This window comes from Trichogramma pretiosum, unplaced genomic scaffold (genome assembly GCF_000599845.2).
Source record: "Trichogramma pretiosum strain Unisexual culture from Peru unplaced genomic scaffold, Tpre_2.0 scaffold46, whole genome shotgun sequence".
NCBI lineage: Eukaryota > Metazoa > Arthropoda > Insecta > Hymenoptera > Trichogrammatidae > Trichogramma > Trichogramma pretiosum.
The window spans coordinates 753,018-765,981 of NW_019641609.1; the positions used below are offsets into that span (position 1 = coordinate 753,018).

The window sequence follows — 12,964 nt, forward strand, 5'->3', positions numbered from 1 at the left end:
TTCTGTCGATGCCATTATTCATCCGATCAAATTATTACGAGAGGTTACCGTTTGAAATAAATTGGGTTTGTTCATCGTGTTTGTTGGTTCAAATTGGCTTTTTTATTGGCAATGTTATTCGATTGACAAGTTGTTAGATCTAATTACACGAAGTTGTACCATGATATTTACGATAGTCATTTTTTGAGTCTTTCAATATGTTTCATTTTCAATGAGAAAATTTTTGTATCGTAAATTCACCAATTAAATATATTTTAAGTTCACTCATGAAACTTTTATAATGTTTCAATGCTTTAATTTCATTAAAGCAGATAAACTGTGGGTGCGTCGATCGCTTTTACAAACATTATTTGGCTATTCACACTCATAGTAATTTTATTTTTCAATTTATATATAGATGTCACAATCTTTTCAGTTTCCTAGTTAAACGTAAATGACTATTTCAAAAAATTTTACACGTCAATGAGACCGTGTTGATCTTCAATTATCTCATGTAGTTTTGAAAAAACCCTATATAATGTACTCTTTCACTAGACACACTATCTCGTCTAAAAAGTTCAAAGCTCAAAGTCCTCGCGAGCTGATATGTCTGCAGCTTTGAAATCATGGACTATTTAACTGTAATCAACGTCAATTAAGAATTCATTCGAATTCATTATTTATATTTCGCTAAATTTTTTTTCATATACATCAACAAAATGATAGTTATCAAACTACTTTCAAATTCATTTTTCACACTTACAGTATGTTTTTTTACACTATATGATCTAATATATACAAGAAAATATTGTCATCGTGATACATATATGGCACTTTTTTCATAACAAAGCGTATATTCATTCGAACAATTTCGATCGAGTGATAACAAATTCTAAACTCACTATCCAAATAAATTTCAAAAAAAAATTCAAGCATTTATCCCCGGCGATAAAGCAAAAAAAACTACATCGTGTAATTAGTTACAAAAATATACACTTCTTTACGTATCGTGCATAAAACACGACACTGCATCACATCAATAATTCAGGTGCGGGCAAAGGTGGGATTGTATAACAAAAAAAAACGTAAAATCGTACTGTGAAAATTGACTTTCGCTGTGTCAAACGATACAACATTATAAATTGATTTTACACGCACATTCGCTCACACGTGAAGTTTATTGAGACTAAACTTAAAGGATGTTCAATTTTTTACACACACACACACACACACACACACACACACTCGAGTTGTAAGAGAGTTACTTTCATGTTTTTGTTCAATCGTATAGTAGGAGAGAGAGACAATGCGCGCGACGAATCGTGGCTCCTTCAAATTCCTCGGACGACGGAGGAGAAAATCTGAGGGTTATATTTACAAAGAAATAAGAGGAAAACAATGGATGCATCTTAATCAAAGCGAGTACAGAATGCGCCTTCGCGAGCCAGCGATTCTTTTTCTTGTTGGTTTCGTTTACATGAAATAGCTCATGTACTCGTGCGGCATGACGCCGCGTCGCGGATAGAACGTGTGGGTCGGCGAGTAGCAGAGCAGATTCGTGATCGAGCTCATGTAGATGTCGGCGAAGCGAAAGAGCCGACGCGAGAAGTAGGTCGGATTGTGATAGGTGCGAAAGACGGAGCCGAACTGCTCGTTGAACACGTGCTTGATCTCGTTGCGCAGCCTGTCGCGCTCCTGTATCCAGGCGTCGAGCTCGGCCTCGGCCTCGGGCCCGTCCACATTCTGGTGGTCCTCGATCAGGGCCGTGAGCATCTGCAGCCAGTTGGCGTTCCGCTTGAAGGTCGGATGATTCAGGGTCTCGATCTCGTGGGCCAGCTCCTTGATGATGGCGCCCGTGCGCCAGCCGTGCTCGAGGGTCACGTCCGCGAGGTCGCTGTACGGATGATCGCCGAAGTAGAGCACCTGATGGCCGCGCCAGCCCGTCGTGTCCTGCAGCTGCTTGACCGTGCCCTCGAGGTAGATCACGCCCTTCTCGACCTTGGTGACCCGGTCCCAGAGCTGGGTCTCGTTTTTCTCGTCGTAGATGCGCAGCGGCCGCGACTCTTCGGTGAAAAAGCGAGGCTTCCGAGCCTGCACGATCACCACGTCGAAGTACGACTTCCAGTCGTCGCCCACGAGGAATCGCATACCTTTGTCACTGTCAAATTTCAAAGAGTTGGCGATGATTGCTTGAAAACGAAAATAAAAATAAAAATGTAGGAGGTTTGTATGTAAAACTTACACAAAGTGAAAAGGACTGTTCGTTACGAGGAACATTTTCTTGTCGGCAGCCTTGAGCCGGTCGAAGTATTGATTGAGATCCGGATTCGACTCGAGGTACTCGGAGACATTTTCCACCACTAACTTGTGCATTATCGGATGGCAGCTTTGTACTGAATTCTACAAAACAAATTTTCGTACAAATTAAAGTATTTATAGTCATAGGAAATTTTCACTATAGAGCTCGTACCTTGACATCTCGGAAGAGAATTTCGGGATGGAAATCGATGTGATTCTGCAAAAAGTACTCGGTGACGTTGCACAGCAAGCCCATCTCGGGCAGCGAGAACAGATCGGCCAATTGGACCATTTTGGTGCGCCGGACGCCGTCCTTCGAAGACGAGAGAGAGAGAGAAAAAGGCGATCAATTTTTCGTAACAACGATTTGTGAGATTTTTACATCCGCGTCGCCGTCGCGGCGAGGCGAATAACAACGAAAAAAAAAAAAAAAACCGAACCACAAGCTCTGATTGAAGAACGTGAGTATAACATGGAAATAAATGTGTGCGTGATATATTATATAAATAGAAAATAGCCGATGGTGCGCTATGCGGAGCCATATTAAAATCAATTGACGATTGTTAAAGCTACTCTAGGCGCGCGGGACAATTGAGTTCTGCGGTGCAGTCGTTACATAGGAAGTAGCCAACGATGGCTATAGCCGTGAGATGATATTATTATATTGCCCAACGAAACACAAATTATCGTAAAAACATGAAACAAATCGCAGCTACACATTTTTGGTTATTACACACTATTTATCGTATACGCTGCCACTGTACTTACCCTCTACTCTTCGAGTAAACGTGTGTGGGCGAGTCCCATAAAGGTAATGAGATGTGCGAGACGTGTGTACGGTGCGATTTACACACATACGTACGTACGTACACACAGAAATCCCGCAGGATTTATATGAGTGAACAGACATGCAAAAAGACAAAAGTCACAGGAATTGCACGGATAAATAGAAGAAGTAGAAGAGAGAGAAAGATCGGCAAACGAGCCATTAGACATAATATAATATTCATATAAACGTGACATTTCTATATGATTATCTCGTTGCCGCGTACATATATTTACATCCAGAGTGGAAATTTTCTCAATTAGGATTTGCATTATCGTTAGTTTTATATAGTACAAATAAACTCACGTGATGGTGTTTGTAGGGCGCCTCGACGTAGGCGATCGGTATGATGCGATTCTTGTAGAGCCTCAGCACCTCGTCGTCGGGCACGGGCTTCAAGCCCCGATAAACGGCCCCGAGCTGGATCTGCAGGAAGCTGTCGAGCTTCAGCAGCAGGCCCTTCTCGATGTCGTAGTGCAGGCCTCGCACCGCGAAGTCGTCACGATACTCGAGATCGGCTATGCCCTCGGGGTACTGTACAAGACATATGAAATTTTCTTTGCGCTCGCTCGTTTAATTTAGAGAGCAGAGGGTAGCTTCGTACCTTGTGCTTCTTGATGAGCATGTCTCGGCCCAGCTTGTAGAGCAGATAGTCCATGCTCGGCTTGTAGCAGGCCAGCGTGTAGTCGTAATCGAAGCCGTAGACCTGCACCTCGCGCAGATCGAGCTCGTTGCAGGCGAAGACGCCGCGCGCGTTCACGTCCTGGGGCAATTTTTTCGCTGCCGCGGAGAAAAAAAGAAATCAGTGTATACGGACGTTTGGCACATGGAATATTGATTAATTTTGTTTTGAAAATTCATCGTGCCAAAACGAGCGAAAGGCGATAAAAGCCCGACTCGATCCGCAGTCATCGATAAAAGCTCGTAGAAAGTTATTTTAAGCTCCGCATCAATCTCGACCATTCAAATTAATTAATCATCGGGTTTCACAGCCTCTCTCTCTCTCTCTCTCTCCATCATTTCTTCGGATTCATGCGCATATAATTCCGAAGCACGCGATAACAGCATCGTGCGGCGTGTACAAGTGCACAAGCTCTCGCTCGCATCTGTGCTGCTGAATCTCAGCGCAATTCGAACGAATACTCTGCTTTATCTGCATGACATTGAGCGCGTTGGCGGTAGCCGCCGCGACGACGAGAGCTCGTATAAGTATATCGTATATGCTCGACGCGATCGAATTAGCGCGTCTCTCTCTCTTTTTTCTCTCTCTCTCTTTCGGTGCGCGTTACGATCATTTTAAAAGTCAGCGCGTGCGCGCCGCAAAAAGCTCGTCGCGAGTGTCGAGCTTGCGCTCGAATCCCTCTCCGTATATCGCACGTAATGCATACAGGGTAATGTACGTACATCGTGCACGTGGTCTCGCGGGCGCGCATATAAACGCCAAAGTCAGCAGCCGTCGTCGAGCATGCGCTTTTGCGCTTCGTAATAAACTGCCAGTCCGTACGTATGATAAATATATACAGCTGCACATCACCTTGTGCGCCAAAGAATCTCGCTCCGACGTTTTTCCGAGTCAGTGTTTTTTTCCTCTCTGTTGTGTGCCCCGCACGTACACATACACTTCGTTTTGGCTTGGGTATCAAAATACAAGAGCAGGACAGAAATACGTAAGGCGCGAGGCGTGCGACACTGCGTGCCTGCAAAAACGATGGATATGCTCTCTCGCATCATCTCGCTATAGCTTGCTGTCTCTTTCGCGAACTCGTCGTCAGCTTGTTTATACATTGTTTACCCGCGTGCTGATGCTGCTGCTGCTAATGCTCTCACGGTCACACTCGCGAGTGCTCGAAAATTCCCCTCGGCACGCGCCACGCAAATATAATACAAGTAACAAAAACGTTGACTCTCTTATGTACATGCGTGCCGCAATCGACACATTTCGGAGTCAAGGGACAATTCGTATCGATTGCAAATCGTAGAGGAGTAAAATTCGCGAATGGGATGCTGCGTGTAAGAAACGCAGACGCACGTGCGAGCAGTGCGTAACGGTTACGCAGGTGGGCCGGAAGCTCGCGCACAGGTGTGTGCGATCGCGTATAATTGCGCCTGCACTCTCTCATTACGTACTTACATTTGCATTTTTCGAGCATCATGTCGTAGCTTCGCCTCATGCGATCTCTCGAGACTTTGGACGCTGCCAAGTCGGTGCTGCAGGACGTCGACGAGCCGAGCCATCTCCTGGCCAGATGCTGGCCGTCGCGCCTGATGACCGAAGACATTATAAGCTGCTGCTGTCTAGTACACAATGACAACAACTCGATGCACTACCACTGCGATTTTCGTACTTTGCTTCTCGCGCGTTTGATAGGCGACGTGCACAGTGTATTATATGTATGACAATAATGAGAGAGCAGTGCACACACAGAGAGTAGCTTTGCGGGTCGACGAGCGCGCGTCAATGGAAGAGGCCTCGAAAGGCGCGCGCGACTACGACGACTATCGCACAGGCCGCAACTACACACTACTGTACTGCCGTATGCTACATATATATATGATGCGACGAGCTGACGACGCTACTCTTCGAGCACTGCCACACGCAGTCCGTATATCCTACACTACTCGCTGCGATGCATATACGATTGCACACGTACATACGGTACATAGATAGTGGTGGTGTACGTATATAGAATATATAGAAGGTTGCGCGCGCAAATTCGTACGTTGATGTTTGCAGAGCTCTGGTTTAGCGGCTGGCACGTTGTTTGCCCGCGATCAGCAAAACAGACGCCAGCTGATAAGCAGCCTCCGACGTGCGCCGATAATGAATAGGCAATCAGTTTTTTAAATGTTCATATTTATAAAGACTTCGCGAAATTCCTCCATACTGGCGAGTCACATCACTACCCTTGCTGAAACTTTCATAGCTTTGTTGAATAATAAGTGACTAAAAATCTAAAAGTTTTTTATATTGCAATAGCAAAAGCACTTTGAATTTAAAAGTATGTTATGAGCAGCGTCACAATAATCTAAAAAATAGATAACTTCAGGCGGGATTCGATAGCATGTCACTTAAAATCACGCCGTGGGAAAAAAAAGATTATTTGTCGACATCATACGACGTTTATTTGTTAATTAATCACCCGATAAAGGGATGTAGTGCACAAACTTGGCTCGAATTTAATCTGAACTGTTGTATTATATAGTTGAGTTATTCGTGTGATAACAAGTTTATACGAGAGTAATCAATCCAACCACGGCAAGGAAGCAACTGGGCAACTGCATCGATCGTTTTGTAACAGATCCCAAAAAACATTATCACCGTCTTTATTAATGCATTTTCTATCGCACATTTGGCAACGTAATCCATCGTTTAATATTATCTTTTCAGTGTCTGGTGTCATAGTCCCTGATATAAATATCTAACCATCCATCTACAACAACATTGTCGAATGTACCATATGCGTCTGTGTATTTACCTGCATTTGAACAAGAGCCTGTGGTGTCTAGTGTTCCAGCAAACGTCATCGGTATACTTTTGGTATGATAACTTAAGGTATAGAGATCTACCGACGATTGCAATCATAATAATATGCACAATAATGATTTCAATTATGTTCAAAATACAGTAGCTTTTAAATCGTAAAATATGGGAGTTTCATATTAAAAAAAATTATAAAAAAGATCAAGAAATACAATGCGATAATAATTTTATCCTCTGGTACTTTTTAAATACTGATGACGAGCCTATTTATGTTATACCTTCAAAAACTATTTGACCCATTATGTAATATCATTTACGGATGATGCAATTTCTGTGGGGAATCCCGTTGATATCATGCTGGCTAGCAAGGAGTGAAGCATCATATGCTTATGAATGCGGAACACAAATCACGAACCTAACGGTAGTTTCCCTGACTGAAGTGGATGAGTGCGAAATTAAGGAGCCAGAAGTAAAACGGACGCAGATATACGCACAACTATTACAAATAAACGATTATAACGTAATCCACGTATACGAGTGCGCAATAAAAGTGACCAGGCAAGTATATCATTTCGGTATGCACAGCCATCAGTCAGTGGTAAAAGATGAGATGATAAGCTACTATAAAGAGTTATCTCACGATGAATGCCTAGGCATACATTACACAACATCATATTCAGGATACAACACAATAGTAAAAGACATCCCTAGAAACGGCACCAAAAGTATACCAATGACGTTTGCTGGAACACTTGACACCACAGGCGCTTGTTCAAATGCAGGTAAATATATAGACGCATATGGTACATTCGACAATGTTGTTGTAAATGGATGGTTAGATATTCATATCAGGGACTATGACGCCAGACACTGAAAAGATAATGTTAAACGATGGATTACGTTGCCAAATGGGCGATAGAAAATGCATTAATAAAGACGGTGATAATGTTTTTTGGGATCTGTTACAAAACGATCGATGCAATGCAGATAAATAGTCAGTCTACAAAAGTAATAAATAATCAACTGAACCACTACAAGGAAGCAACTGGGTCTGCTGCTGCTCTCTGAAACAACACCTATAACTAGCAAAGCCATCAGCCCAGCAGCGAGGCACTTTTACCAATCCACACCGAGGAATCGGCCACAGCAGTACGTGTTAATTGATTTACGAGTAGTTTTAAGTAAACAGTGTAACTAATCTTAAGTATCCTATGATAAACCTGTAATTTTTTATCACCTAATAGTGAGCTACCAACTATTTCTTTTATAATCCCTCATTTTCACTAGCCAAAATAAAATCAATATCTTTATTTATTAAAGTGGCGTCTCCTGACTTCACAGATTCATTGAGTTGTTTAACAATTATTAATTTTTTTTTCATCATATTAAATTTAATATTTACAATAATATATAACTAATTATAAAAAATTTATTGATTAATAAAACAAAGCGGTTTTTAATAATTTTCGTTTAATTTTAGATTTAATACTTAAAATTAGGGGGAAGCACTTTGCTAATGGATTGGCAGTGCTATATTTATATTTTTGATTTTTTTATCGGTAAGTTTGGTTTCGATAAGGTGCCATAGTAATGAATAAACGATTTGAGATACTTCACTTCAAATGATCGTGTGCTTATCGAAATGAAAATTTGAACTCATTGAAAAAAAATTTATTTATTGCATCATTTATTTTACATCTGCAACATATACGAAAACAACCATGAAACTATAAGAAATAATAATGTAAAAAAGTATACAAATTATCGTAATAATAAATTATAAGTAATGATAAGTAATGAAATGATTCTGCAACTGTGCTTATAAATCTCCACGAGCGATGGTACTCAGCCGCCAAGCAAATGCGCCACAAATCTTTGTTCAAGAATTTATCGATGATCATTTCACAGATCTCGATTGGCAGTCGATAGCGTATCAGCTTCCAGCAAGAATCCAGTGCCCAGGCCCGGAAAAAACCTCTGGATAGTTTCTCGCACAGAATCACAGAAAAATCCTCTATTTTATATTCGGGGAACTTGTACAATTTTTTCGAGCGTGCAAACTCGATATAATCCATGTATGTGAGTTTTTTCGCCGCCTCTTCGGGTTGTAAATCTATCAAATCGTAGAACGATAGACTCGGAGTTATCATCATGTCATTCTCCTCTTCGTCATCATCACGCCATTTTTTCCTTAACTTACTAATATCCACTGAATTTTTGAAAAATCCGTAAAAAACAAAAAATCTCATTATCTTCAAGGCATTGCTTGTGTCCAATTCGAATCCTCTTTCCTCAAGATTATCGACGATGGCCAGCAGACCAGACGCTAGTACCAATTTAATATTACCATCATAACATATTATAAAATGATCATTTACCCAATAAGGTTTCCATCTCCGGACAAAGACACTCGCACTAGGAAAAACGAAACTAGAGAGTTCAGCACCATGATCCAATAGCACACCGACCGCATCTGGCATGATATTCGTCACTGTGCATTTCAGCAGTGTCTGGCCCGACTTGTCCTTTGTGTTTACATGTACCGTTTGATGTATTTCATCATTAATTTTGAAGAATATCTTCACCAAGTTATAATTCCGTGTTTCAAGACAAACATGCAGAGGTGTCCTATCGTTTATATCGGTTAAATTAGGACTGGCACCTCTTCTCAGAAGCGATTCGACTGCCTTTTTGTTGTCATATAGCAGTGCCAAGTGTAATGGTGACCGAACTTGTCCCGAGCATCGACTTGCACCGTCTGCTGGATCTCGTCGTTGACTTTGAAAAATAGGTCGACTAATTTACCTGTCTTGCAAATAATATGCAGAGGTGTCATTCCACTCACGTTGGCTGCATTCGGGTTGGTGCCTGATCGAAGTAGTAATTCGGCCAGAGTACCGTAACCAGAGTCCAGATTCCAGTGTAGCGCCGAGTCACCTATTTTTTGATAAAGGCAATTGGGATCTTGCCCAGCTTCGAGGAATTTTTCGACGATGTCATCCAAGCCACATCTACAGGCCATATGAAAATGTGTATAGCCAAACTTTTCGGTATAATTCACATCATATCTATTGTATATTTTAAAGAGCTCACGGATCACTATAGGCGTTCGCGAGCAAAATAATTTATTTGCACGATGTAGCAGTGTGGTGCGACGCAGCAGTGGCTTACTGCACAGAGAGAAAATATACGCGATTGAGGGAGGACATGTATCAAGCAAGAATCGCCGGAACGCTTGCCTGGCTCAATCGCTGGCTGTCCGGCGATGATATCCGGAGACTCCACGCTGGGACTTGAGTCGAACTACGGCCGCGCGGCATTATTTAGTCTAATCGCTAAATTTATAACTCACTGAAAAAGTGCCTGAATGCACTTAAAAAAATTAATGAATCCACCATTCCGATAGAAAATTGTCTTAGCTTTCCAATGGTATGGTCAAATTTTCCGAAATTTTCATTTTTTCCCGAGAAAATCGCCAGGAAACCTTAAAAGTCGAATATCTCACAAAATAGGTTGACTCAAGTTCCAGCGTGCGAGCGACCAAAGCGACGCCAGAGTCTCCGGCTATCATCGCCGGACAGCCAGCGATTGAGCCAGGCAAGCGTTCCGGCGATTCTTGCTTGATACATGTCCTCCCTCAATCGCGTATATTTTCTCTCCGAGCGTTTTTATCGAGCTCGGGCATATCCCTGTAGCCGCTGCGAGCCACGAACTCAATGACTCGTAATCCTTCAAAACAATCCTTGTATTCATTCATGTGATTTATGGAAGTCATGAGAAGACCCTTAATTTCTTCTTTGCGAAAAATGTCTAGCAAATTTGGAAGTTGTCCTTTCCAATCGCGGATCAAGGGATACAATTGATTTAGTACAGAATATCGCCCTTTAATGAACCAATTGATCAAATTGATCTTTTCACGTAAACTTTTCAAACTTTCCAATTTTTTTTGGTGTAGATCATCCACATCTTTGAAATCACAGTCGTCAATTTCGTCGTCTGAGCCACTCTCGCAAGAATGAAAACTTTCAGTGGATTCATCGTCGGAAAACATGTCTATGCGCACTAATATTTAACAGACGATCGCTTAAAACTTAATTTATTTTTTATTTATTTTTTTAGCACAAAAGTCACTTCTATGGTCCTATGCGATCTTATTTCGTTGTTCATGCCGCAGCGTCGGAACGTGTACTGACTATGTGTATAGATCTACTATCGATCTATGTATAGAAAGCTAACATGTGGACGAAGCTATAAGAGATCAAGTAGCCATGAAAAGTGTAAGAGTCATTTGATTTGTTGGTTACACGATTAAAAAGTGAATGTCGGGCGCAGTTTACGGGCACAATGTAACTCTAGACACTGAGGGGGTTTTAGTTGCTGATGTAGGTCCACACGAACGAGCAATGGTTCTACGTACTTTTTTCCGTTGAATCTAAATATAAAACTAGTATTTTTAAAAATATGTTTGAAAAAAAGTAATTCAAAAATTTTTTGTTAATAATTTATATAAAAAATAAATAAATACAGTGAACTTAAAAATTACTGTATTGAAGACAACTAGAACCTTTTTTCTTTTCAAATAAAAAATAGTAATTACTCGTAACTTTGAACGACGTGTCCAATCGTTATAATTGATGAACAAAATAACTAACAGAAATAGCGGGCTCTTATGTATCGAAAAGATTTTAATTAATAGTTATCTTTCTCGTCCCATCTGTCATACCTCACTAGCTCCGATTAACTTACATAGACAGAGTCTCAATGGATAAAAAAACGACAATTTAGCAGTTGCTACTGCAAGAGCTGCAGCTTCATTAGAAACAGTTCAAGAGTTCGCCATGACTCATAGTATAGTAAAATCTTACATCAAATTGCATTTTGTTGACGAGAGATGAAACCTTAACCACTTTATGGTTTTAGGTGCGCTGAACTCAAATCTGATGTTATTTTTTACCGGAAACATCAGGACAGGGTGAAAATCGAGAATGAAAAAGTTTTTCACTCATATCTTGCGAACAAAGCAATATACAGGAAAATTGATTGCACCAATCGATTCATCGTAAAATTTTACATAGAAATACACTTTAACTTTCTCGAGTGTCAGTGCAAAATTGTTCACAATATCGAAAAATTAATTTACAGCGGTCTGCGGTGGTAAGGCCGGCGGCGACGGCAATTTGTTGTAAGTTTTCACTGGACCATTAGCCGAAGAGCTCGGGCCAGAGAATATAGACACTGATAGAAGCACAGATCTTGAGGAAAAATGGCGGCTTGTTCAATTAGTAACAAAATATATACATATATATAAATATTATTATTTTGAAAAGTGTCATTGGTCAATTATTTCAAAAGCTGCAAATACATGATCAGAGAATAACACAAAAGCCGTAAAGTCATAGCATTTAAAACAGTGACACATATTCAGTGTGAATTTCTAGAAAATTCGATAAAAACGTATTGATTTTTGTACATTCTGGGATTATTTTTTTTACTCGACTTAGAAATTTTGAGATTGTACATGTTGTAACTTTGAGAACCTTTCAAGACACGAAAGTCACGAGAGAAAACCTGATATTTTTCAAATTGCATGAAAGTGATAATGAAGCGAATAAATTAAATTATGATTTTCTTCTAGAAAATAATCTTTTATAGTTTGAATACAAAAAAAAGGGAAACTGAGTTGAAAGCAATGCGTATGGACATATGAATAATTCGATTTAGTACGACGATGATTCAGTCCTCGCCGCGGAAGCCAGGTGGAGTTTAGTCCTAGCCGTCGGCGGCGAAAGTCAATATTTTTTCACTCAAACGAAATAATTACTTTTACACCGCGACGCAGTCGCAAAGGTGACTGTCCGCGACTTTAGCCCGAACTAAAAAATTGTTCATTCCTCTTCCATCGAACCAAATACAGCTTCAAACAATGCGTATGGACATATGAATAATTCGATTTAGTAGGACGATGATTCAGTCCTCACCGCGGAAGTCAGGTCGAGTTTAGTCCTAGCCGTCGGCGGCGAAAGTCAATATTTTTTCACTCAAACGAAATAATTACTTTTACACCGCGACGCAGTCGCAAAGGTGACTGTCCGCGACTTTAGCCCGAACTAAAAAATTGTTCATTCCTGTTTCATCGAACCAAATACAGCTTCAAACAATGCGTATGGACATATGAATAATTCGATTTAGTAGGACGATGATTCAGTCCTCGCCGCGGAAGCCAGGTGGAGTTTAGTCCTAGCCGTCGGCGGCGAAAGTCAATATTTTTTCACTCAAACGAAATAATTAATTTCACACCGCGACGCAGTCGCAAAATTGACTGTCCGCGACTTTAGCCCGAACTAAAAAATTGTTCATTCCTGTTTCATCGAACCAAATAC

General features: G+C 40.8%; 1 protein-coding gene across 2 annotated transcripts; it reads right to left on the reverse strand.

Annotated features, from left to right (window-relative positions):
* Window positions 1–79: 79 nt before the first annotated feature.
* Window positions 80–5,692, reverse strand: LOC106654618 (5'-nucleotidase domain-containing protein 3). 2 transcript variants are annotated; one of them, XM_014374559.2, is made up of 7 exons: window positions 5,235–5,692; window positions 3,708–3,883; window positions 3,410–3,637; window positions 3,046–3,048; window positions 2,450–2,590; window positions 2,222–2,379; window positions 80–2,137 (listed from the first exon to the last, which is right to left on the reverse strand). In XM_014374559.2, the coding sequence occupies exons 1-7, from the start codon at window positions 5,380–5,382 to the stop codon at window positions 1,453–1,455; spliced, it is 1,539 nt and encodes a 512-aa protein (XP_014230045.1). In that variant the 5' UTR covers window positions 5,383–5,692; the 3' UTR covers window positions 80–1,452. The 2 variants fall into 2 exon arrangements, with proteins under 2 accessions (XP_014230045.1, XP_014230048.1); XM_014374562.2 differs by lacking the exon at window positions 3,046–3,048.
* Between the last annotated feature and the right edge of the window lie 7,272 nt (window positions 5,693–12,964).